Raw genomic sequence first — 26681 nt, forward strand, 5'->3', positions numbered from 1 at the left:
AGAGAGAGAGAGACAGAGAGCTTTCCTAACTTATTTCAACTTTGCTTGAGAACTTAACAGCCGGCTTCTTACACACAGACTGCTGCACCAGTCTGCTTCATTTGTTGCGTATGCCCTTCCTAGGCTCACTTGTTCCAAAAATAGCATCAGGAGTGACCGTATTTCCTTATTTCACGATTCAGGGAAGTTTACATGGAGGGAGGATGGACTCACTCACTCACATGTTGGGTGGGTTGGGTGTGTGTGTGTGTGTGTGTCATCTGAAGCCGACCGGACAAATTTCTCTCCTGGCAATGCTCACCAAAATTGAGGGGTTTTCCTCTTTAATTTTATTTGTTTGTTATTGCTGCCACACTCATGTATTTCCCCCTTCTCAATTTGCATCTAGAAGGGTATAAAAATGCATTTTGCTTTGCAGGTTGTCTGGATTTCAGAGTTTAGTTTCAGGGTATCTGGAGATTAAAAAGAGAGAGGCAGAGACTCTTCGTTTGCAAAGACCTTCTCCCAAATGACTGGTTAAAACAAAAACAAACAAAAAAATCACTCAAGGTAAGACAATTCCTTTTTGCTGACAGCTCAGTGATTATTCCAACTGGGGGAAAGGAGTCTTTCATTCCAGCTTCGCCAGTAGGGAGAAATAGCTGAGTCTGCCCTCTTGCTGGATCGCTGCAGAAACTTTGCCACAGTCCGGTCTGCTGAGGATTTGGCATTAAGGCTGAGATTCAGGAAACCAAAGCTCTCTTTCTTTGGATGAGCACCGGGGAGAAAACCGGGAGAGATGAGTGGAGCACGGTAAATCTGGCAGGGAAGACCTAGGGATTCCAGCTGCTCAAGACAGATGCCAGCCATCAGATACTGATCCACAGGTATCCTGCGGAGATTTAACATAAAGAAGTCCCAGTTCAACAAAGGTAAATGATTTTTCAGCAGGAGAGATGGAAACAAAGAGCTAGCTTTATTGCTAAAATGAGAAAAGATGGGCAAAAGTGTGGCGTTTTGCTTGGGTTTTGTCCAAAGACCGCACATAGTCCTATTGGAATAAATTAATGTACAAACGGCTCCTAGATTGCAGTTATACTTAGCTTTTTTAAGTGATTTCAGTGAATAGGGATTGTTCATGGAAACTGAGGTGAGGGGTAAACATAAGCCTTTATTAGGGTGTGTGTGTGTGTGTGTGTGTGTGTGTGTGTGTGTATCTTTCACCTGAAGCTTGAGCAATGCTCATTCTAGTTAAACCGTAGAAACGTTGTTGAAATATTGTAAAACATCATCTTATCTCTTCGGGGTTTTTAAAAGGCAATGGTGGGCCCGATCCTGCAAAAAACAAGGCTGCCACCCTAAGCCCAGTTTCTCTTGGCAGTAAACTCCACTGGACTCAAATGAGATTGACTTCTGCGCCTGCACAGTTCGGATTCTGTCTTACGCATTTGATTCCGATGCTTCCAGGGAAAGTTTACTATGCACTTTCCTTAATCGTAACCATTCAGTTGTAGTACATGGAATCTTGTAGTGTTAAGGGCACGTGTTTAGTGAATGATTGCTCTGGAGATGAGAGGAATACTTATTTTTGATGTATTTAAATTGTTTACAGAATGCCTGGGGGTGAAGTAGGCAACCCAGTCCTCTGTGCATATCTTCTTAGAAGCAATCCCTCTTCTGTGTTCAAAGGGGCTTCCTTGATTTCAGCATGGGTGGGGAGCCTCAGGGCCAGGTGTGGCCCTCCAGACCTTTCTATCTGGCCCTCGGAATTTACCTCCAGCCACATTCCTCACTAACCCTACTTTTCACCTCTGACTTTGTGTCTTTGAGCTGTAACAATGCCTCCCACTTGCCTGGGTGGAAGACAGTGATAGGGGTGGGAGTGTGGGTCAAGACTCTTGTGCAAAGGTAAAATTTGCATTTGTTGCCCTGCCCACTTTTGCCTCTGGCCCCGCCTACTTCTGGCATGCAACCCTCCGAAAGTTGCCCAGAAGCGAATTCAGCCCTTGGGGTGGAGAAGGGCACCCCAACCCCTTCGGCTTAACACTGCAACCTGATTTTCTCAAGCTGAAGGTCTGAAATAAGCTCGCTTTTAGCTGCGCTAAAATAATCAGAGTTCATGGGAATAATAAGAGATAATCAGAGTTCATGGGCGTAGCCAAGATTTATGTTGGGGGGGAGAGAGCAGGACACCCACCTGTCATCCTCCTCTGCCTGGTTCCGTCTGTCAGATTCAGAATGAAATGTTTGAATTTGTTTCAAATTTTGATTGTTTTATATTACTTTTTGTGACCCCCAATGCTCAGAAAAATCTGTCAAAATCTCCAGTCATTTGAAAACTAGGAAGTTAAATTTAAAAAAAATCAGGGCGTATATTTTGCAAAAATGCAAAGAATACGCCTTTTTCATTTCATTTTTAAAATCTAAACTAAAACAAGTTTTCTTGGATTTGCTGAAAACCTTATCAGCACTTCTTTCTCAGATTCCTCCTTTTCCAGTGCAGTTTTTATGTGCACACTCAGTAAGCAGAGCCCATGGAAATGCTCCCCTCAATGCAATCGTTTACCTTAGCCAGGTCTTTTACTCTCTGCAAAGTACTGAATGACTGCTCTGGTGGCTGAGCAAGAGAGATGAGCAGAGCCTTTTTTGGTGGTAGAGCATTTTAATTTCAAATATTCAGATTATTCCTACTTTTAGTTAAGTATTTTTTTTTATTTACTTGATTTAGGGTGGCAGATGAGGAAGAGCTATAGCTGAGCTGTTTGCATGCAGAAGGACCAAGGTTTAATCCTGAACGGCATCTCCAGGTTGGGCTGGGAAATATTCCCTGCCTGAGACCTTCAAAAGCTTCTGCCAGTCAGGGTAGACAAGACTGACCTAGATGGACCCATGATCTGACTGGGCAAAGGGCCGCTGGCTAGGTTTCCATGTTCTAATTTTCACTGTGTGTAAGGACTGAACACTCAAATAGGGCTATTGTCAGTCCTGGATCTGTGACCCATTGATTTCCTTAAAGGTAAAGGGACCCCTGACCATTAGGTCCAGTTGTGGCCGACTCTGGGGTTACAGTGCTCATCTCGCTTTATTGGCGGAGGGAGCTGGCGTACAGCTTCCAGGTCATGTGGCCAGCATGACTAAGCCGCTTCTGGCGAACCAGAGCAGCGCACGGAAACGCTGTTTACCTTCCCACCGGAGTGATACCTATTTATCTACTTGCACTTTGACGTGCTTTCAAACTGCTAGGTTGGCAGGAGCTGGGACTGAGCAACAGGAGCTCACCCCATTGCGGGGATTCGAACCGCCCACCTTCTGATTGGCAAGTCCTAGGCTCTGTGGTTTAACCCACAGCGCCACCTGCGCCCCATTGATTTCCTTGGCTGAGCCTAAATTCCGGTGTTACGTGAGAGGGATAGAGAAAAAATACTCTACTCTAACACACACACACACACACACACACACACACACACACACACACACACACCCCTTTCCATTTTAATTAAGTTATCCAAAGTTAAAACAATTGCACTGCAAAAATAATTGCACGGCAAGCATTCTGTAATACATAATCTAAAGCCCTGTATAGGGAATGAGGAATCGATGACCTTCTAGGGGTTGGACTACAACTCCCATTATTCCCAGCAGGATCAATGGTCAGGCATGATGGGAGCTGTAGTCCAGGAACCTTGAGAGGACTACAAGTTCCCCATCCCCACTCTAAAAACTAAGAAGGCACCAAACATTTGCTTTTATTTCTGTACCACTTAATAGATTAAAATATGTCTCTACAGAAAGCTGAAGCAACAACAGACAACTCAAACAACCAATATTACAAAAAAAATTCAGTAATGTATAAAAAATTTACATTAACACAAAATTACTAATAAATATGAAACAAAACCAGTTCCTTCTCCTTTAGACCAACCCTCTTCACCTCCTGGCTCTCACCCAGCATAGAAACCAACTTCTAGGGTCCGAGGGAGCTTCACCCTTCCCAATAAAATATTTGAGATGGCCCTCCCAAAAAAGTTGACGGGCATTGCCGTTCAAATGGTGTGCGTGCACTGTGCCATGTGATCGATTATGCAGGGAAGGACTTGCCTGCCCCTCCCCAATATTTAATTCAAGTTGGCACCCCTGTCACCCAGAGTCTGGACAAACTCTCAGCTCCTCCACAAGAGTCTCACCTTGGGAAGAGTTCCTGCAAAAACCTGACATCACCGCAGTCTCTCACTCTAGACGTGTGTTTTATGGCTGCCACACACCTGGGATTCATCCGCTGAAAATGGCGTCCTGGCAGAATTTTTAAAAACCGTTTAAAAGGCTGGATTTTCACTTCTTGAAACATGGCGACCTTATTTTATGCACAGGTCCAAGGTTGGTGGAGCACCCAAAGGCTGCCGCCAGCTGTGTCCCATTCAACAGCCACTTTCCGTACCCAGTTCAATTCTTCTTTAAATTTGTGTCTATTCTTTGCTTTTTAAAAAGGGCTAGTCATTCATCTGAACTTCCTTGTATGTGTTTCCTTTGCAGACAGGAGTCTACCTTGCACAGAGCAGAGTTTGGGAGCTGTGGAACACACACACACCTGCTATGCAAAGGATGATGTGCCCCTTCCTTTTTAAGCCTCAAACCAGTAAGATTGAGTCCCAAGAAGGGAAGGATATCAACAACAACAATAACAACAACAGTAGCAGCAGCAGCATGGAAAAAGCAACTGGGAACTTTCACAGGTGAGAGTGCTTCCTTCTCTCCTTCACTCATAACCACAGCAACTTCACCTGGCGAAACTGACAGGCAGTAGATCCAGGAGAGGCGAAAAAGGAAATTCCTCTTCCTGCGATGCAAAATCAGCATATGGATGTTACTGCTGTGTGATGGGCTACTGGCTCGGATTCTTTCAAAGGGAGTCAGATATATTCCCAAGTAGGGCCTGCGGTGCAAAATACAATGTTTAGGGCTCCAGCCAGCCACACCCTTTTCAGAACACTCCATGCCATTCTGCCAGCCATGACCTTTTTCAAGACACTCCATTCCATTTCCTTGTCGTGGTTTACATTGCTTCCGCAGTCAAGTCAGCATTCCCTGGCTATTGAGTATGCTCACTGAGCTCTTTGGGGCTGATGGTTATTTTGTTCTCAGCTTTCCCTATTCTTTTTTTTAAAAAATACGTCTCCAAACCTGTAGATGCCACCTTCTTGTCCCTAGATAGTACTGTCCAGATGCATAAGGACCAGCAGTCAAGAGAACGGAATTCACTCTTGGTCTATATCAGAGGTGGCCAAAGTGGTGACTGCAGCCAGCCAGCATAAATAAATGAATAAATGCTAATAGAACCTCCATGCTCAATGGAAGAGTGCCTCTGAAAGCCAGGAGAAGTTGCCTGCGTGTGAGTTTTCTTAAAACATCTGATTGGCTGCCATGGGATGGAGGATGCCAGACTCAATGGAGCCTCTTGGTCTGATCCACCAAGATGCTTGTCTATTTCCTTCCTTCTTGAAGAGTAGGAGCCAATGGTGAGGGAAAGCAAGTCCCAGGCAATGCCCAAGCAGAACTTCCCAATAAACCTTGAGAAGAGCAGCTGTTTCTTTGGATCACACTGATGCAATGGGTACTTTTTATCTTTCTGACTCCTGCACAGCGATGACATCAGACGAAGGTGATGCATCAGACAAAAGAGGGCTCCAAAGTGTGGCTGGCCGTTAAAGTTTATAGAATCAAAGAACTGTAGAGTTGGAAGGGACCCCGAGGGTCATCTAGTCCAACCCCCTGCAATGCAGGAAACTCAACTGAAGCCTCCATGACAGATGGCCATCCAGTCTCTGCTTAAAAACTTCCAAGGAAGGAGAGGCCACCACCTTCCGAGGGAGACCGTTCCACTATCAAGCAGCTCTTAGTGTCAGAAAGTTTTTCCTGATGTTTCATTGGAATCTCCTTTCTTGGAGCTTGCAGCCATGGGTTCGAGTCCTACCTTCCAGAGCAGGAGAAAACAAGTTTGTTCCCTCTTCCGTGTGACAGCCCTTGAGATATTTGAAGATGGCTATCGTATCTCCTCTCAGTCTCCCCTTTTTCAGGCTAAACATAACCAGCTCCTTCAACCGTTCCTCATCAGGCTTGGCTTCCAGACCCTCGATCTCTTTGTGTGTGTTTGCCAACACAACTGGCTCTCTAATTTGTCAGCAAACGCATCCACCAAGCGGATCTCTTATCATAGGAGTCACCCACCCCAACTTAAGGACAGAAGGATGCATCAATTTTGGTTCTCCCAGTTTCTCCTACATTGGGGATTGAACCTGGGTCCTTCTATATGCCAAGCAGCTGCCCAGCCACTGAGCTACAGGCAGCCCTTCCATAAATAGTCTCCTGATCCCCAGCCAGCATCAAAGTGAAAAGGAAGAGAGAAGAGTTCAGGAGTCATCATTATACAGGAAACCAATTCTATGCAGGAAATCCAGTTATTTTCCTAACGAGCTGTCAGTCCTCACTTATTTTCAGAAGCTTTCCTCCAGCGAATTCCCCAAAGCAGCCAGTTCTGTCCAGCACTTTCCCTCCCTTTGTTTTGCTGCTATAACTAGCCTGCTGCAAGATTATATTTGAAGCTGGTTGACGTGGGCTCTTTGTTTTACTCCTTGGGTGGCTCCTGATCACAGCCAGCGCCCCCTGGGAATCTCCTGCTTAAACTTCCCAATTTAACCCAAGCTTGGGAACCTTTCCCTGTTTACCAAAGTGGTATAATACCAGCCTTGGCCATCTCAGAATCCTCCCAATGCCGTGTTCTTCTCACTTGATTCCTTTTGCAAATTTGCAAGCCGCTTTACAGCCTGAGGCCACTGAAGCAAGACCCAATACAAATGTTTGGGGTAGGGCCATAGCCCAGAGACAGAGAACTTGCTCTCAGTTAGAAGGTTCGATCCCCAATGGCACCTCCAAAGAGTGCTTGGGATGCCCTCTGTCTTCCACCCTTTGCTGCCAGTCAGTGTGGAAAGTTCTGAGCTGGATGGACTCTACGGTCTGACTTGGTAAATGTAAAGGGACCCCTGATCATTAGGTCCAGTCATGGCCGACTCTGGGGTTGCAGCACTCATCTTGCTTTATTGGCCGAGGGAGCCGGTGTACAGCTTCCAGGTCATGTGGCCAGCATGACTAAGCCGCTTCTGGCGAACCAGAACAGCGCACGGAAACGCCATTTATCTTCCCGCTGGAGCGGTACCTATTGATCTACTTGCACTTTGACGTGCTTTCGAACTGCTAGGTTGGCAGGAGCAGGGACCGAGCGACGGGAGCTCACCCCATCGTGGGGATTCAGTGGCGTAGCGTGGGGGGTGCAGGGGGGGCCGGCCGCACCGGGCGCAACATCTGGGGGTTAGGGTTAGGGGGTGCAAATCCACGGGTTAGGGGGCGCAAATCCACGGGTTAGGGGCGCAAATTACTTGCCTTGCCCCGGGTGCTGACAACCCACGCTACGCCACTGTGGGGATTCGAACCGCCAATCTTCTGATCAGCAAGCCCTAGGCTCTGTGGTTTGATCCACAGCGCCACCTAAATTCTAAAAACAACTAAAGCTGGATTTCGTAAAGCAACAGCTGTTCCCATACCCTCCAACATTTCCCCGATGAAAACAGGGACGTCCTAAGGAAAAGTGGGACGTTCTGGGATCAAATCAGAAACCGGGACGGCTTCTGTAAATCTGGGACTGCCCCTGGAGAACAGGCACACTGGGAGGATCTGTGTTCCTACAGATGTACAATTAATATGCCATAAATGCCTGGGCCACACCTAGGGGGAAGCCTAAACAAAACAGTCTTCCATAGATGCCTAACTATCAGACACTTAGCGCCTGTTGGATTTCAGCACATAACTGATTCCAGAGGGTTGGAGCTGCAATGCTAAAAGCCTAATTTCTAGTGCATACTACCACTAATAATAATTTTATTATTTATACCTCACTCATCTGTCTGGTTGCCCCAGCCACTCTAGGTGGCTTCCAACATATATAAAAGCCTTCAGATATCTTCTCAAAAACAGATGTTCTGGACTACAAAGCAGTCAGGACTTCTGGGCAGGACTGTTTTCCAGTATATCTGAGCCAAGGTGCCAAGATACTAAAGGCTGGCTTTCAGCAACATTCCCCCCCACCCCCAACTCTTATGAAATCAATTCCTCCTTGTTCTTACAGCCTGGCAAAACGAGAAGTCGCCTTGTTAAATGGTCTAAGCAAGAAACCTGACGTGATCACTGTAACGGCAAGAGAGGTGAGTTTAAATTTGGGGTGCCCTTATTCCAAAGGGCATAAGATGTTACAGCCTCGATGCCCTATGTAGGGTGATTTGGGGGATGTGATGCATAGAGTGTCTGACTAGGATTTGAGTGGCCCAGGTTCTCATTCCTGCTGGGCAGAGAAGCCCAAGGAGAGACCCACTTTCGCTTAGCCTAAACAACCTCGCAGGGCTGTTTTGAGGATAACACGGGAGGCATGAGCCAAGTATGCCAGCTTTTTGGGGAGTCAGGCTGTTGCTCAGTGGGAGAGCGCATGGCTTGGGCTCAAACTCTGGCTTGGATTGGGAAATTCCTTTCCCTAAAACCCCGCAGAGCCTCTGCCAGCCAGTGTAGACTCTTCTGAGCTAGATAGACCAATGATCTTGTTCAGTACAAGGCAATTTAGAAAGAATACAGTTGCAGAGTCAGAAGGGACCCCAAGGGACATCTAGTCCAACCTGCGCAATGCAGGAATCTCAACGAAAGCATCTATGACAGCGGGCTTCTAGGATATGTTTCCTTTGGAAAGAGGTCGCTGGGAACTAAGCAGCATTTTGTGATTGGTTTTTCACATACAGGTTGAGCACAGGTGGAGATTCACAGCACCAGTCACCCAAAAGACACCCTAAACTCTTCCAGAGTTTAGGCTGGTCACTCACTCCTAAGCTAACCTACCTCACAGGGTTGTTGTGAGGATAAAATGGGGGAGAACCATATGCTCCCCCTTCAACTTCGTTCAAGAGCTCCTGGTAGCTCCATCAGTGGAGCACGAGACTCTTAATATCAGGGTCGTGGGTTTAAGCCCCACGTTGGGCAAATAGATTCCCGCATTGCAGGGGATTGGACTAGATGACCCTTGTGGTCCCTTCCAACTCTGCAATTCTGCTTCCATCTCCTTGGAGGAAAGTTGGGATGTAAATTAAATAAGTATATAAAGGTAAAGGGACCCGTGACCGTTAGGTCCAGTCGTGACTGACTCTGGGGTTGCGGCGCTCATCTCGCTTTATTGGCTGAGGGAGCCAAGTACAGCTTCTGGGTCATGTGGCCAGCATGACTAAGCCGCTTCTGGCGAACCAGAGCAGCGCCCGGAAATGCTGTTTACCTTCCCACTGGAGCGGTACCTATTTATCTACTTGCACTTTGACGTGCTTTCGAACTGCTAGGTTGGCAGGAGCAGGGACCGAGCAACGGGAGCTCACCCCGTCGTGGGGATTCGAACCGCCGACCTTCTGATCGGCAAGTCCTAGGCTCTGTGGTTTAACCCACAGCGCCACCCACGTCCCTCAAATAAGTATATACATCAATACATTTAGCTCTCTCTTCCTCTCGCTCTGCTGCCTTGCCTTTCCTGACTCTCACTTCAACTCATCAAGCTCCTTTCTTTAAAAGCATGACACCGTAATTTATTTTGTGTTTTTGCTTCCTTTCCTGCACAGAAACATTCCCCAAATGGTACCAAGCAAACGTCCCGGTGCCCGAGGCATTTAAACATCAAAAACTGGGAAACTGGGAGCAGCCTTCAAGACGCATTGCACTACCAGGCCAAAGAGGTAACACAATAGAGAGCTATATGGATTTTTTGTGGGTGCTCCTTCCACCTGTGGGTCAGGGAAACCAATGCAACTTAGGGCTACATTGTCAGCAGTGGGCAGGGCTAAAGCCCAAAGTGGGTGGAGCCCAGAGCCCACCCCCACTTTGCCTGTCTGTCACTCGAGCATCCATGAGGCTGCTTTCTTGTGCTATGCGACAGGTGCAAAGCCTTGCTCCAGAGATTGGTAACACAACAGGTGGGAGAGCCTTGGCTGGGTCACTTTGCGTTGGGGATGGGTTCGAGTGGAGACTCCTATCCCAGTAGGGGCAATGGGGCAGTGCCCCACCTCTCTCAGTCTGCCGTCGGCTAGCCCACACTTGCCTCACTTAGAGCCAGTCCAGGGGGATCATGGTCCTGTCTATCAGCTTCTCCAGGAGGCAGAATGGAATGGCATGGAATCGCTTTGGAGGGGACTTGGCTGGTTTGAATTCTGAAAGGGAGCCCTTCACATGTTGTGGCAGAACATGCCTCTTGTTCTTTAAGCATGGGAATTGTAATGTTGCAGATGTACCCGGGATGCCCACAGCTTCCCTCCACACTGCGGGCCATGAGTTTTATCCACTTGTTTCTCTCTCCCTCTTGCTGTTATGTTCGCTTCAGGTTCTTCACTGCAGGACCAAGGTGTGCCAGGGATCTGTCATGAACCCCAAAGGTTTGGTCAGAGGTCCCCGCAACGGGCTCACCCCGAGAGATGAATTATTACCTCAAGCAATAGAGTTCATCAACCTGTTTTACAAATCCTTTAAAGAGTGAGTGGTTTTTGTTGTTTTCGTTCTTCTTTGATCCCGCCTTTCAGACATCCTTTCCATTGTTCATTCACAATGAATGATGTGCTCCAAAACATCTTGTGGAACTTACATGCAGTCCCACTTTCAAAGTTCAAACTGCATCATTCCCATTCGCTGGACACCCCGTAGCTCCCCGCTCAAATCCTTAACTTTTTACGCCACAAATGTTCTGCTTTATTTTATTTTAGTCCCTCTTTTGTTGCGCCGTCACACAAGAGTGCCCCACCAGAGGGCAATAATAATTTGCTAACTTACATACCACTTCTATAGAACTGCCCTGATACCATCACACAAAAACCAAAAACAAATCATCATCAAAAAAGGATGTCTGGAGTATTTGCTTCGTCTTTGCTGAACCCCTGATCTATTTTGTGTTTGAGGAATGTTATTAATGACTGGTAGTTCCTCAAAGCTGGTGGGAGGAGATGAACCCAGGTTTTCTTACTGGTTCCCAAGGCTGAGCTTTCAACCATCTCTCCTGCTCCCAATTATCTCCATGAGTGATCCAGGTGGCTTTAAAAAATAATAATGAAAAACTGGAGTAATATAAATCTTCCTTCCACCAATTAATTTTTATGAAAGCAGTTTCTAATATCCAAGATCATTCTCATGCCCTGCTGATTACTTCTGAGTCATCCCCCCCCCCCAAATTAAAGCTAACAAGCTTCTTCTTTCATGGTGTCTTTTGCTGTAATGAATATTGGCAGCCATCAAAGAAAACCATGAAAGTTCAGAGTCCCAGATTCACTTCCCAGTTTGGGATAAGGGGAGGGGGGGGTCCTCTCGTCTCTGGGGTCTTTCCTGGAGAATTCCTCTTTGCATCCAGCTGCATATGGCTATTCTTGCCCTCTCCTCTTTGAATTACATCAGCTCAAAGTGTTGCTGTTCATTGTTTGCTGTTTCCTCTCCCATTCCACCTGCCAGGCCCAGAATAGAAAAGCACCTTGCGCGCCTTGAAACTGTGGCCCAAGAGATAGAAACAACAGGAACCTACCAGATGACTGGGGAAGAGCTCATCTTTGCCACCAAGCAGGCCTGGAGAAATGCTCCCAGGTGCATTGGGAGAATCCAGTGGTCCAATTTAAAGGTGACTGGTTTGTCTGCAGTCGTGGGCTGGTGCGCATTGGGACTGGCGGGGTGGAAGGCAGGCAGGGCCTAATAATTCCTGCTGAGTTCTTCCAGGGCAGCAATGAGACAAGGGTGGCTGGAGGAAGCTGGAAGTCTCCTGGGCTGCCCCCAGGACTGGCTGCATGTCGTCTGGCTGAGGGCAGATTGTGTTCGCGCGAGGCAGCTGCCATTCCAATTTCTTCCTCTACTTACTTGCATACAGCTGACAGTGACAAATACACAACCAATGAGCAGGACTGGAACTTAGAGGGGAGGGGTGTTATGTACTGAGTTGAATAGGATCCAAACTGCAGCAGTCTGATTGGTCCTAGAACAATAGGATTCAGAATGCAGCAGTCTGATTGGTCCTAGAACAATGCAGCAGTATGATTGGTTGGCAGGAACCACCCAATCCTGCTCCAGATAGAAGTGAATCCACAACCTGATTGGCTTACAGTAGAATTCCGGAATTAGCCAATCATGTGCAGCCCATTGTGTAAATAATGTATATAAAGCAGATACTGTGAGGGGACTTTCATTCACTCCTCCTCACCACTATGAGCTGAATAAAGAGCATGAAATCACTTTGCAACTCTGAGTATATTTCACTGGCGGTGTTGATAACACATTAAAGTCTAAGAGTAGGTTCTGAAGGACTGCCGTCACCCGTATCAACGTGGTTTAACAATCTACCTCTCTTCCCAGGGAACTCCAGGAATTGTAACTCTATGAGGGGGGAAAGGGGTCTCCTCACAAGTCTCAGCACCCATAGCAAACTACAGTTCCCGGGGTTCTATGCGGAAAGACATGAGTAGATATTATACCACTCAGCCATCCCAATGTAAGCAGAGCATCCTGCAATTACAGAAATCATCCTGGCTTCAGATCTGTCCCTAAAATATCCTGTTTTTTGGTCCAGCGCTCTGGCATGAGTCAGCTGGTTCCTGTAAGAGCTCAGGATGGAAAAAAAAGAGCATCCCAATTTGTATCACCCAGATGTTGGAGGGCATGACCTATAAGAGTGCTTTTAAATGCACAGACGTGGCCTTATAGGTCATGAGAGCCGGTGTGGTGTAGTGGTTAAGAGCGGTGGACTCGTAATCTGGTGAACTGGGTTTGCTTCCCCGCTCCTCCACATGCAGCTGCTGGGTGACCTTGGGCTAGTCACACTTCTCTGAAGTCTCTCAGCCTCACTCACCTCACAGAGTGTTTGTTGTGGGGGAGGAAGGGAAAGGAGAACGTTAGCCGCTTTGAGACTCCTTCGGGTAGTGATGAAGCGGGATATCAAATCCAAACTCCTCCTCCTCTTCTTCTTCTTCTTCTTCTTCTCCTTCGTCTCCTCTAAGGCTGCCACCATCTTCCTTTCATTGCCTTCTGAATTGTGTTGGAAAGCTAATTGATTTTGGTCATTGTTCCCAAATGTTGTTGCCTTTTAGGTCTTTGATGCCCGCAGCTGTACAACTGCCAAGGAGATGTTTCAGCACATCTGCCGCCATTTGGAGTATTCCACCAACGGAGGGAATATAAGGTATGAGCTCTTTTTCCTTTCGTCCCGCTTGGGTCCTTAAGAAATTAAGAAGCTGGTTGGCATTCACTCTGTCTCTTGCAACAGATCTGCCATCACTGTCTTTCCCCAGAGGACGGATGGGATGCATGACTTCCGGATATGGAACAGCCAACTCATCCGATACGCTGGGTACCCAATGCCAGATGGCTCCATTGTGGGCGACCCAGCCAATGTGGAGTTCACACAGGTATGTGGGGAGAAACCAGGCACCACCAAAATACTGAAACAATAGCTGTCTATTAGCCTTTTGACAAAGCTGGCAGTGATCTTGGAAGACAGTTTGCAGCAGACAGTCACTTCCTATTAACGACTACTTTAAAAAATAATAATTAAGCAATTTAAACATAACAAATTATCAAATCATATAATCATATGTTATTTCCCCCCTTCCCCCCTTCCCCCCTTCCATCCCCCCCACAAGGACTTCCCTCAGCTCCTCTCTCTTTCTCTGTACATATTATTCTCTGCATGTTATAAAATTATACATATCCTTGCGTTGTCTATCTATCATGTTATCAACCAATAAATTTGTGTATGTTTATTCAGAACCTGCCATGGAGTCCAGTTCATTTTGTTGCCTTTTTAGATAATTTGTAAAAAGTTCCCATTCTTCCTTAAAGTCACAGTTGTCGTTGTCCCTCAGTTTGTATGTCAATTTAGCCAGTTCTGCATAGCTCATCAATTTTTCTTGCCACTGTTCTGTCGTTGGGATTTACTCATTCTTCCATCCTTGTGCTATCAAGACTCTTGCCGCTGTTGTTCTTCCTATTAATGGTTACTGATGGCTGTCTTCTGCCTCCACTGAGATCCAGTACTGAGGGCCTTCTGGTGGTTCCCTCACTGTGAAAAGCGAGAGAAAATCAGGCAGAGGGTCTTCTTGGTAGCGGCACCCGCCCTGGGGAACGCCCTCCCATCAGATGTCAAACCTATAAGCAACTATTTGACATCTGAAGGCAGCCCTGTATAGGGAAGTTTTTAATGTTTGACGTTTTGTTTTGTCCCTTTATATTTTGTGGGAAGCTGCCCAGAGTGGCTGGAGTAATAAGTCATAAATTGTTCTTGTTAAACTGGAGTCTGCCCTGCTGGTCATTGGCTCTGGCGCCACCTACTGTTGGCCTCCCTGCATTCCACCCCACCACTCTCATTTTGCGTCAGGCACTGCTGGCTCTTCAGGAGCATCCAAGGAGTTAAGTCTCTCCTTTTTTGCTTTGGCCAGAAGAGGGGGAAACAAACCCAGCTCACCTCCTTTCTTTCGCTTCTCTCAGCTGTGCATCCAGCTTGGTTGGAAGCCCAAGTATGGCCGCTTTGATGTGGTTCCACTGATCCTCCAAGCTGATGGCCAAGACCCGGAACTGTTTGAGCTGCCGCCAGAGCTTGTCCTTGAAGTATCTATGGAACATCCCACGTAAGTGCCTTGGCTTCAGATGACAGCGGCCGGGACCTGCTCTTGACGGGCGGGCAGGCCGTTGGTGAAGAGAGGCTATTATTTGGGGCTTCGTGTGCTTTTGCCGGAGCAAAATTACATTGAATAACGGTGCTTCCAGGCTGTTTCCATTTGGGGGGCGGAATCCCGCAATTTCAGGATGCCCCGATAGAGTTGGTTGGGAGGTCTTGTGCAAGAAACCCACTTCCCTGAAAGATCAGACTTTTTGGAATAAATAAATAAGAAAATGCACATGAAAGTGTCTGTTGACCTTTGATTTAACTCAACATCATTTAACCTCCCCACAAACAATTCAGAAGGAAAGTTTAATAAGCAATGGAAACACCCTCGGACTGACATGTCTTCCCAAATATATTTTCTTCTGCTGCAAGTCTTGGGGTTCTCCTGAGCTTGCTGTCACCTGCCTTTTGCACATAGTTGCAGAGGAGTCTGCCTTATATTGAGCCAATATACATCTAGCTCATTATTGTCTACCCTGGCTGGAAGCAATTCCTCCAGGTTTTCAGGCAAGGGTTTCTCCCAGCTGTATCTGGAAATGCCAGAGGTTGGATCTGGGACCTTTGCGTGGCGAGTTCCCACCTCCCACCAGTAGAAATAGAAGACACGAGACACAATAATTAAGGTTAATGGGCAAAAATTAAGGTAAAGGGACACCTGACCATTAGGTCCAGTCGTGACTGACTCTGGGGTTGCGGCGCTCATCTCACTTTACAGGCCAAGGGAGCCGGCGTCTGTCCGCAGACAGTTTTTCCAGGTCATGTGGCCAACATGACTAAGCCGCTTCTGGCAAAACCAGAGCAGCACATGGAAACGCCGTTTACCTTCCCGCTGGAGCGGTACCTATTTATCTACTTGCACTTCGTGCTTTTGAACTGCTAGGTTGGCAGGAGCAGGGACTGAGCAACGGGAGCTCACCCCGTTGCGGGGATTTGAACCGCCGACCTTCTGATCGGCAAGTCCTAGGCTCTGTGGTAGAGCATGACAAAGCCACTTCCGACCTAGGGAGGAGGTGGTGTTGCGGGATGCACCACCCGCATCCTTGGGCAAAAATTGGCCACAACTTTATTGGTTACAGGTGATAAGCGGTATTGGCTTAGGCATTGGTGCTAATCAACTATCAGGCTTCAGACTGTCTGCCTGAGAGGCCAGGAAGGGTTAACACCAGCAAGGGGAGCTCTCCTGATGCACATCAACTAGGCACTCCCCCGGGGCCACCACTCAGGGGCGTGCCTTGGGCCCTGGCCTCCATAGGCTTCAGACGGGGCCATGCCCCCCAGAGTCCTTTACTGGACTACCCTTCGCAACCGGGGGAGCTGATGGCGCTCCTTCCCCCCATTCATCTACATAACAATACCCTGACCAATGCCTAACCGCCAAACCTTGGAAGTTGTGACGATTTGCTACGAGGTAGGCGAAAAAACCAAATGGCCAGTGCCAATTTGCCAAGTGGAAAAATTCCTACCAGGCCCCTTGACGGCGACCAACCAAAGTCCATAGCAAGTTCAAAGGAGAAACTTTAAAGGGAGGGTAGGTGGGAAATCCCCCAGCTGATCAGCAGCAAAGAGGAAGTTCCTCTGCCGCGTTTGCCTTAAATGCGGCAAGCCACGCCCCCTGAGCCAGCCGATAGGCTGGCCAGGGGATGATGCAGCAGAGGATTCCCCCTGTATGCGCGGGGCTGGGAGCCAGCCTCCGCGCGGGTGTTGGGGGCGCGAAGCCCGCAACACCACCTCCTCCCTAGGTCGGAAGTGGCTTTGGCATGCTCTACCACTAAGTTACGGGCCATCCCAATGGATGGTGCTGTGTTGGCCGCATAAACCACAGCACTGACTTCTGAGCATCCATATGGAGTGGTGGAATTTCGTTTGGTTTCCCTTCCCCCCCAGATACGAATGGTTTAAAGAACTGGACCTGAAATGGTACGCCGTTCCTGCTGTCTCAAACATGCTCCTTGAGTGTGGAGGACTGGAGTTCACAGCTTGCCCTTTCAATGGTTGGTACATGGGGACTGAGATCGGGGTACGAGACTTCTGTGATGCACAGCGCTACAATATCCTTCAGGTACTCTCTTTTTTAAATAATAATAATAATAATAATAATAATAATAATAATAATAATAATAAAGTTGTTTGAGTGGCAGCACATTCCTAACTGATATCTGACTGACTCATATTCCTCCTTCCCTTTCCCATGCCTCACCCCCCCCCACCCCCAAATGCTTGGTATTTTGCTTTTCAAATTGGAAGTTTTTTGGATACAGGGACCTATCTGCTTCCGCTTCAGAATGAAATGCTGTTAAGCATATGCACCCTGATCAATAGAGAGTGCATTATTGTCAGGGCTGGAGTCAACAAAGCAATAATTCATCCGAGGCCAGCAAAGATACAGTGGTACCTCGGGTTAAGAACTTAATTTGTGCTGGAGGTCTATTCTTAACCTGAAACTGTTCTTAACCTGAAGCACCACTTTAGCTAATGGGGCCTCCTGCTGCCGCTGCGTGATTTCTGTTCTCATCCTGAAGCAAAGTTCTTACCCCGAGGTACTATTTCTGGGTTAGTGGAGTCTGTAACCTAAAGCGTCTGTAACCCAAGGTACCACTGTAATGCTTTGTTCAAGGAAACAACCACAGCTCAGGCCTAGTGGCCTCAGCAACTCTTCTCAGTGTGTCTTGCCTCGATGATGCAGTTGCCAGGACTGAAGTTCCCCACCTTCCCAGGACCTACTAGAACTCCTCCTCTCCAAGGCCTTTCCCACGCAGTCTCAGGCTGCTTCTGTACATGACCACCCTCTGTCCATTTCATTTCTCTGTGCTACCCAGGGGGCTTAGGTAGTGGGCCATGGTGGAGATGGTGGGGCTCCCAGGATGATCACCAGTGGTCAGGTGGATGCTGACTGCAGGCAGCCTGCCCAGGTGCCATTGATGAGGAACGCACCCATGTCACTCTCAACAATCCAGAGGCCCGTTCCCACTTGAGGAAGTCTGAGACGAGCCTGTCCCTCTGCAGTGGCGAGTCGCGGCTGCACTCTGCGCAGAGGCTGAAAGAAACCACCTTGATGCCAAGCCAAACCACTGATTGGCTGATGGACGCATTCTTGTAAACATCGTCTGGTTGGCGAACTGCGTCATAAAGTTTGGATAAGTGCAGATTCGGAAGGATAGCTGCGTTTCGGTTTGCACATTGTTTAACGTTGTTAAATGCACGTTGTGCATTTGATCAATTTGGCTTCCAGTGAGACCTGAACCAAATTTCTCCTCCATCTCTATGGGCAGCCCTATAGAGGGCTACTGTGCGGACATTGCTAAGGACTCATCTTGTTCAGTTTGCACTGGAGGAAAGAGCAGCCCCTCCCCTTCAGCAGTTGAAATGTTAGCGAACATTCTGTAGCACTACAACATTTCTGTAACTGGGTGGTGGTAGTTCACAGCAGCCTTTCCCAGCTTGGTGGCCTCCAGACTCCAACTCCCATCACCCTCTGCCAGCAAAACCAATTGTTGGGAATTGTGAGTTGTTGTCTAAAGCGTCTGGTGGGTGCCATCTTGGCATAGGGCTGCTCTTAGATGGTCTATTGGCCCACTGACAAGGCCTCTGGTGTGTTGTTGAGGGTCCTTGAAGTCCAGAAGGTAGCATTGTTCTTTCTTCATCTCTTCCTTCTTCGTAGGATGTAGGGAGGCGGATGGGCCTGGAAACAAACAAGCTCTCTTCCTTGTGGAAAGACAAAGCTGTGATAGAAGTAAATGTGGCCGTGCTGCATAGCTTTCAGGTGAGTGGGAGCAGAGGGAGAGGAGGGGAATGGCTGTAGCTCGGTGAGTAGAGTCCAGGCTTTGCACACAGAAGGTCCGAGGTTCAATCTCAGACAATCTCCATCTTCAAAAGAGCAGGTGGGGGGGCACTATTCCTGAGACCTTGGAGAGCCCAGCCAGTCAGATCAGGTTATACTAGGCAAAATGGACAACTGGTCTGGCCAAGTCTAAGGCAGCATCCTATTTAGGGAAGGGTTGTGGCTCAGGTGCAGAACATCTGCCTTGCATGTCAGTGGTCCGAGATTCAGTCTCCAGCAACAGATACCTTTACAGGCAAGGTCAGCAAGATTTGAGGAGGTGGTGTTTGTGCCTACTTGGTACCTGTGTTGAGCCGGTTCTCAGCTGCCTCACTGGTCCATAACCTCTCCCTGCAAGCAAATCCAGATGAATGTTCAACAAAGAGCCAACATTGCCTAAAGTAGGGCTGCCATACGCGTCTGGATTCATTTTGCGAAAAAGCTCAACAACTCTTGTGCCCAGATTTTCACTTTTTGAAATATGGCAACCCTACATAAAGTCTGCAAACTGTATGGGCAAACAAATCAGGATGAATGCTCACTAAGCAGGTTGTTCGGAAGCAGGAATAAGTCCTTGTTTTCTGCTCTGCCCTGTATTCGTCTCATGAGGCACTGCTTCTGCTCTGCTGCAATTCATCTTCCTCCCCGGAAAGTTGTTCATGATTACATAAGTTACACAATATACATAAAATAATTGCATAAGTTGTGTCATTGCATATGCTATGTAATTTAGCCACAGCTATGTAATTTATGTAAACAATGATGTGATTTATGTAATTCATGACATAAGATACATTGTCATTTTGTTATTCTATCCCATTTGTTTCAGTGCAATGGAAATGCAATGCAAATTGGGGTGGATGGGTAATCAGTTACATATCATTGGCAGACTGGAAGCAACAGCAGCGGATAATACTGACGGTATTTGCAAGATTGATTTCCCTTCCAGAAGTGGGATGAATAAGCAAACTTCATCAATTTCCGCTCCTGTTTCCTGCTTTCACGGGAATTCTCTGACATCCCTCTCTTAAAAGTGACTAGTTACAGATAGGTAGCCGTGTTGGTCTGCCATAGTCAAAATAAAAAAATTCCTTCCAGTAGCACCTTAATTTCAGAAATAGACTGGAAAGAGAAGCTGCTGAATTGCAACTCATTACCAAACTTAAAACCATGGAGAGACCTGGTCTGAACAAAGACATTGGATTCTTATCCCATTATACATGACTAAGCCATTTCTCATCTTCTCACCCCTTGCCTTTTCCTGTAAGACCTATTACAGTCATTAAGAGTCGTCAACAGACTCATCTCAGCTATCTGCCAATCTCCCATTCTCACCACCCTTTTGAGTAATACCCCTCCCCACCTTCTCTCTATATAGAAGGATCTGGCAACTTCTGTTTCAGTGTATCTGAAGAAGTGTGCATGCACACAAAAGCTCATACCAATAACTAACTTAGTTGGTCTTTAAGGTGCTACTGGAAGGAATTTTTTTATTAGAAGTGACTAGTGAGAGCTTGTGTGTTTCTTCCAGAAACAAAATGTCACCATCATGGACCATCACTCTGCTGCCGAGTCGTTCATGAAATACATGCAGAACGAGTACCGGATTCGAGGAGGGTGCCCAGCTGACTGGGTTTGGCTGGTGCCTCCCATCTCAGGCAGCCTTACACCTGTGTTCCACCAGGAGATGCTGAACTACATCCTCTCCCCTTTCTATTATTACCAGGTGAGCAAAACAATCTCAGCTCTAAGCCGCCAGGGGTGGGGCCTTACTTGGGGGTTTCCCATAGGGGCATCTGGTTGGACCCGAACCCATAGATTTAAATTACAATAAGGAAGGTTATGACTAAATATTGGGGATAGCTTTCTGGCGGTAAGAGCTGTTCAACAGCAGAATGGGCTCCCTCAGAAGGTGGTGGGCGCTCCTTCATTGGAGGTTTTTGAACAGAGGTTGGGTGGCCATCAGTCAGAGATTCTTTAGCTATGATTCCTTCATTGCAAGGGGTCCCTTGGGGTCCCTTCCAACTCTACAATTCTCTGAGTCGAGGATCCAATCACTGACCTCTCCTGTTTCATCTGCCCCATACCTGATGTCCTATATGATAGATAGGGCTTGGCCAAAATGGCCGGAGGTCTCCCACCAGGGTTGTTGTTGGTGGTGGTTCATATTTTTTACGTTTATTTGTCACCTTCTGTGGAAAGCCAGCCCAACGTCCTCTTAAAATATCCAACTTTCTCCCCGCTTAAGGTAGACGCATGGAAAACGCACGTCTGGAAAGACGAGGGGCGCAAGCCACGGAAAAGAGAGATAAGATTCCGCATCTGGGCCAAGTATGTTTCCAGGAGAAAAGTTGTTGCCATTTCTGCGGTGTGTAGGTAGTTTTGGAGAGCGCCCCCCCCCGATGCATTGAAAGAACGTGTTTCGGTAGTCGCAGGAACAGGCTTCGCTCCCATCCTGCACACCCAGTTATGTCCACTGTCTGCACATTCAAAGTGGCGTGGATGTGTTACTAACTTTACGCTCCCCTTTTTGAAAGGCTTTTTGCTCCAAGTCTGGTGTAAAACTAAGGACATGCCAGAATGGAAGGGAGGGTAGGCCTTGAAGTTGTCCCTCAAGGGTTAACAACTTTTCCTCATCTACAGTGGTGCCTCGCAAGACAAAAAGAATCCGTTCTGTGATTCTCTTCGTCTAGCGGTTTTTTTCGTCTTGTGAAGCAAGCCCATTGAAGCATTAGCGGATTAGCGCTATTAGTGGCTTTTAGAGGCTTTTAGTGGCTTATCTGCTGATAAGCGGCTTAGCGCTATTAGCGCTATTAGCGGCTTTTAGCGGCTTATCTGCTGATCGGATCAGCTGATAAACGGCTTAGAAAAGGGGGGGAGGGGAAAAACCAGCAGGAACTCGCAAGACATTGTCGTCTTGCGAAGCAAGCCCATAGGAGATTCGTTTTGCGAAGCACCTCCAAAACGGAAAACTCTTTCGTCTTGCGAGTTTTCCGTCTTGCGAGGCATTCGTCTTGCGGGGCACCACTGTATTATGTTATGCCATGATAACACAGAGGTGGTTTTTCCCCAGTGGTAGCATCAGTTTTGTGGAATTTCTCCCCTGCTGAAGCACAGAAAGCCCCATCAGTATTGGCATTCCACCAGCTCTTGAAAACACACCTATTTAGACTCGTGTTTTCCTGATCACCTGACTCTCCTGCTTTGATGGTTATTTCAACTTTAACTCTTTAACAGGCTTGCATCCAACTCAGAGTAGACCCATTGAAAGTAACAGACCCAAGTTCTTCATGTTCATTATTTTCAACGGGTCTGCTCCAAGTAATACTAGCATTGGACACCAGCCCAGGTTTCTTTATAATATATCTTTTAATTACGGGTGCTTTTAATGTCGTTGTTTTGCTGTGTGTTGTAATTATGGGCAGCTGTGTTTTTAGAATGGGCTTGATTCTTGCTGTGTTGCGGTTGGCTTTTACAGTCGTACCTTGGAAGTCGAACGAAACCCTTTCCGGAAGTCCTTTCGACTTCCAAAACGTTCAACTTCCAAAGCGCGGCTTCTGATTGGCTGCAGGAAACTCCTGCTGCCAATCGGAAGCTGCGGAAGCCCCATCGGATGTTCAGCTTCCAAAAGAACGTTCGGAAACTGGAACAGTCACTTCCGGGTTCCGATCGTTCAGGAGCCAAAACGTTCGAGAACTAGGCTGTTCAAAAAACAAGGTACGGCTGTATTCGCTCATGAAACTTCTTGAAATGGCACATAAATCCTATTGACATTATTCATTATAATATTATTTATTAATTAGAATGATTAATTATTAATGAATTAAATCGACAAGTCATCTATCGCTCCTCATTTCCCAGGGCTGTGCTTTTTGCATCGTCGCTCATGCGGAGAGCCACAGCGGGCAGGATCAAAGCGACTGTCCTGTACGCGACGGAAACAGGAAGATCAGAAACACTGGCGCGGAACCTTGGTGACCTCTTCAACTGTGCTTTCAACACCAGGGTAAGAGGCTCCTTGGGATAGCTCAGTCAGCAGAGCATGAGACTCTCAATCTCAGGATTGTGGGTTTGAGCCCCACGTTGGGCAAAAATATCTCTGTATTCCAGGGGGGTTCAGCTAGATGGCCCTTGTGGTCCCTTCCAACTTTACAGTTCTATGACCTTTTATATATTTTCCCTGTGAGGGGAGAGTAGCGTTATAACTACATCAGAATGTAAGAAAAGGCCCTGCTGGGTTTGGCCAATGGCCGATCTAGTCCAGCATTCTGTTCTCCCAGTGGCTGAACTGTGGGAAACCAGCAAGCAAGATTTGACCACAAGAGCATTCTCCCCTCCTGGGGGTTCCCAGCAACTACTGGTGCAGGAGAAATGTGATTCAGTTTGCATTTAAAGGTGAACCTACCTCCGTCACCTGAGATTAAGCCTGTCCTGCTCTACCAATGGAGCTCTCCCAGCTTGGTATGACTGACTATAGCTTTCCCTTGGTCCTGTATACCTGAAGGAGCATCTCCACCCCCATCATTCTGCCCAGAGACAGAGGTCCAGCTCCGAGGGCCTTCTGGTGGTTCCCTCACTGTGAGAAGTGAGGTTACAGGGAACCAGGCAGAGGGACTTCTTGGTAGTGGCGCCCACCCTGTGGAACGCCCTCCCACCAGATCAAAGCAATAAACAACTATTTTACTTTTAAAAGACAACTGAAGGCGGCCCTGTTTAGGGAAGTTTTTAATGTCTGGCGCTGTATTGTTTTTAATATTTGGTTGGAAGCCGCCAAGAGTGGCTGGGTATAAATAATAAATTATTATTATTATTATTATTATTATTATTATTATTATTATTATTATTCCCTACACAAAACCTTGTCCCTTTTCTCCAACCTCCCCGCAGCTGCTTATAAATCCAACTTCCTTTTCTAGGTTATCTGCATGGATGACTACGATCCAAAGGATCTGGAGAAGGAAGCCCTCCTCCTGGTGGTCACCAGCACTTTTGGAAATGGAGACGCACCCAGCAATGGAAAAGTAACTTTTCATGGCCACGAGGCAAAATGAATTTCCAGTGTGAGGGAGGTTATCAAGGCAATGTTAATGGTGTCTCCTGTTTTGTTTTTGCCACAGACGCTGCAGAACACGCTGCTGTCTATGAAACAACTGAGCAACAGATTCAGGTAACTGTTTTTTGGCTGGGGGTGTGCAGCTCTCATCTTGCGCTGAACATTACTGTCAGGTTTCTGAACTTCTGGCCTTTCTGGTCTGAGATCATGCTTTGCCGTCTGGTTCTATGAGGAGTGTAGGAAGCTGCCATATTCTGAGTGAGACCGCTGGCCATCTAGGCTAGTATTGTCGACACTGAGTGGCAGCAGCTGTCAGAAGTTTCAGATCAGGGTCTCTGTCACTCAGCAACACCCCTTTTGCTTGCTGCTCTTGTATTGTTCATTTTAAGAAAATGTTTTTAGTTATTAGGGTTGCAACTTTTATTAACCTGATAGTTGAATACATTAAAAAAACCCCTTTTGATTGGCTAAAAGGGTGTCCCCAATTATATAAAAGATTGGTAAATCCTTTTAAAAATTGCTTGCATGGAACACTAAACCGTGGTTTGCACTTTGCCTGGCTTTTATGTAACATTAAACCCCCCTCCCTTCTCTTCTTCTGGCATGGCTGTAATAAGGTGATCAAATGCCTCTGCTTTCATTTTAGATTAAACACAGTTTAACATTGTGTCCAAACTCAAAACTGTGGGTTTAACTATGGTTTGCTGAAAAAAGCACTCATGAAACAATGGTTTGACGTTGGCATTTTCCCAACAAACCATAAGATCAGTGACACTTTGGTTTGGACGTTGCTGGGGGAGATGGAGGGAGCGCATTATTCTGTGGTTTACGGTGACTTGTCCTCTTAACACTATGATGTGTGTTAGATCCAAGCTGTTTTGATGTCTGTACATCATCCAAAAACAAAAGTTGTTGCTTTTTGTGTGAAAGAATGTGAAACCTATGCACATTTAATTCGTTATTGGAGCAATCAACTAAAATGTACAATTAATCAAGCTTTCTTTAGTTAGTTGAAAACCCTGTTAATCGTACAAGTGGTGTAATACCTTGGTGTTCCTGCTGGACTGGGTCCATGAACTCTGAAAATGTCCCTTCCTTGTCTGGATGGAGGATAGACAGGGGTGTGGATATAGAAAGCAGCTAAAATTTACATTCATGGCTCCACCCGCTTTTGCCTGTGGTCCCACCCACCACTGACATGTGACCTCAGGAAGGTCACCCAAAATGGAATGTGACCTTTAAGCCAAAAGTGTTTTCCCACCTCTGTCTATTATACGTCTGTCTCACCCATATGCAAGTCTCCCTCACCCAGAGAGGTAATCAGGGCCCCATATCTGCTTAGATGCTCCCAGAACCATTCTGCGCATCACCCATTGTTTCTTTCTGATGATATCAAGACTGACAGCTAACTCAGCTCTCCCCTTGGAACAGATACGCCGTCTTTGGCTTGGGTTCAAGCATGTATCCAGAGTTCTGTGCCTTTGCCCGCACTGTTTACCAAAAGCTCCGGCAGCTGGGGGCATCGCCTCTCACCCCGATGGGCGAAGGAGACGAACTCAACGGACAGGAAGAAGCTTTCCGGATGTGGGCACTCAATACCTTCAAGGTACCAACAGCCACCAGATTCAGGAGTGGAGAGGGGAAGGTTTCAGAAAGACATTGGGTCCAGATGTTGTAGGGAAATGGGCAGTGCCATGAATGGGGGTGTTTCCTGACCCCTGTTCTGGGAATCTGGAGGTGGGGGTCTGAAATTAGGAGCTTAGAGGTCTGCAATAGCAGTCAAAATTGAGGGGGGCCTGCCCCTTCCCAACCGATATTGGGGGGGGGCAAACACACCTTGGCCCCACAGAGTTGGCGCGCCTGGTACATTAATTGGGTTATATCCAACTAAGTTTTCCTCAGTTTCCGCAACTGACCAAACTGTGCGAATTAGTGCAGAATATCAAGGAGAGTTAACATCACTCTTTGGCCCTCCAGTTTATTGGCCTCCAGCTCATTATTGGCTGCAATGGCTCAGGGCTGGGTGTGAGCAATTTGCACATGCTCAGAGACACCCACTTACAATTGCTTGGAGTTCTGGCTGTGAATTGGCTGGCAGCTGCTGGGCTAAAAGCTGATTGCTGTGCCTCAGTATTCATCAACTATAAAATGGGACCAATTTCCTCTTGCACATGTAGGTGTCTTATGTGTTTAGCTTGCCATGTGCAGTGTGCGGTATGCTTTCATGGTTTTTTTTGTCAGCTGCCTGGTTGTTTGGGTTCTGCTTTTTACTTGTGGAATGCTTTGAGTTTGGATTCTGTGGTCCACCACATGTGGCACACATAAAACTCCAGCCTTAGCCTCACTCTCTCAGATACAGGACAATCCTGGTTTATTGTGAAAGGAGCAACAGAGCCTATTCCAGGCAATCCTTCCCGGACAGGAAGATAATTGTGTTGCTTTTGCAGCTATCTGCAAGAGCTCGCTGAGTTTTCAGTGCTTATGAAATGGTCATTGAAAATTCTTCCCCTCTTTGCTGCTCGCTGCCTGCCGCCATGTTTTGTCTCAGTTCTAGAGAAGAACGAAAATGGCACTGTTCTGCATCCTCTTTACATTTAACCTGAACTGATTTAAACAAACAAACAAGCATGTTTTAACATAATCAGTTGAAATGAATTTATTTACTTACAGTCCATGCTAACTCAAGAAGATAGCCCTCCGTAATTTCAGTCTATCTTCTTCTCTTTTCTGTTTTTTAAAAGATTGCCTGCAATTTTTTTGCTATCCGTGAAAAGCACAAGATCTTGGTTCCGAAAGCATATACGTGTAATTCAACCTGGGATCCAGAGAATTTTAGGACTGTGTATGACTCTCAGCTTCTGGACTTGGGGAAAGGTATAATTTCCTCCCACCTTGCCTCTCAGATATATTTGCGTGTGTCTGCAATATACTGTATTATTATTATTATTATCATCATCATCATCATCATCATCATCATTATTAATATATGCACACCTTCAAATATTTAATAGTACTTAAACCTCTGCTGTTGTTTAAATCCACCATTTTCCTCTCAGTTTCCTCCGTTTTTGCTTCACTCAAAC

The 26681-nt window shown here is 46.9% G+C and overlaps 1 protein-coding gene across 1 annotated transcript in view; it reads left to right on the forward strand.

Moving 5' to 3' along the window:
* The first annotated feature begins 830 nt into the window (after positions 1-830).
* Positions 831-26681, forward strand: part of NOS2 (nitric oxide synthase 2) — a 36147-nt gene continuing 10296 nt past the window's right edge. The window contains exons 1-18 of the mRNA XM_083479530.1: positions 831-911; positions 4510-4709; positions 8153-8228; positions 9669-9782; positions 10424-10572; positions 11536-11698; positions 13155-13246; positions 13331-13472; positions 14551-14690; positions 16613-16787; positions 18387-18488; positions 20077-20271; positions 20794-20876; positions 22407-22551; positions 23462-23566; positions 23663-23712; positions 25030-25204; positions 26340-26472. Coding sequence (XP_083335656.1) covers positions 4570-4709; positions 8153-8228; positions 9669-9782; positions 10424-10572; positions 11536-11698; positions 13155-13246; positions 13331-13472; positions 14551-14690; positions 16613-16787; positions 18387-18488; positions 20077-20271; positions 20794-20876; positions 22407-22551; positions 23462-23566; positions 23663-23712; positions 25030-25204; positions 26340-26472 — 2179 coding nt within the window. The 5' untranslated portion in view covers positions 831-911; positions 4510-4569. The remainder of the gene's footprint in view (positions 912-4509; positions 4710-8152; positions 8229-9668; positions 9783-10423; positions 10573-11535; positions 11699-13154; positions 13247-13330; positions 13473-14550; positions 14691-16612; positions 16788-18386; positions 18489-20076; positions 20272-20793; positions 20877-22406; positions 22552-23461; positions 23567-23662; positions 23713-25029; positions 25205-26339; positions 26473-26681) is intronic.

This window comes from Podarcis liolepis (assembly GCF_965112155.1).
Source record: "Podarcis liolepis genome assembly, chromosome: 16".
In the NCBI taxonomy this organism is placed as follows: Eukaryota; Metazoa; Chordata; class Lepidosauria; order Squamata; family Lacertidae; genus Podarcis; species Podarcis liolepis.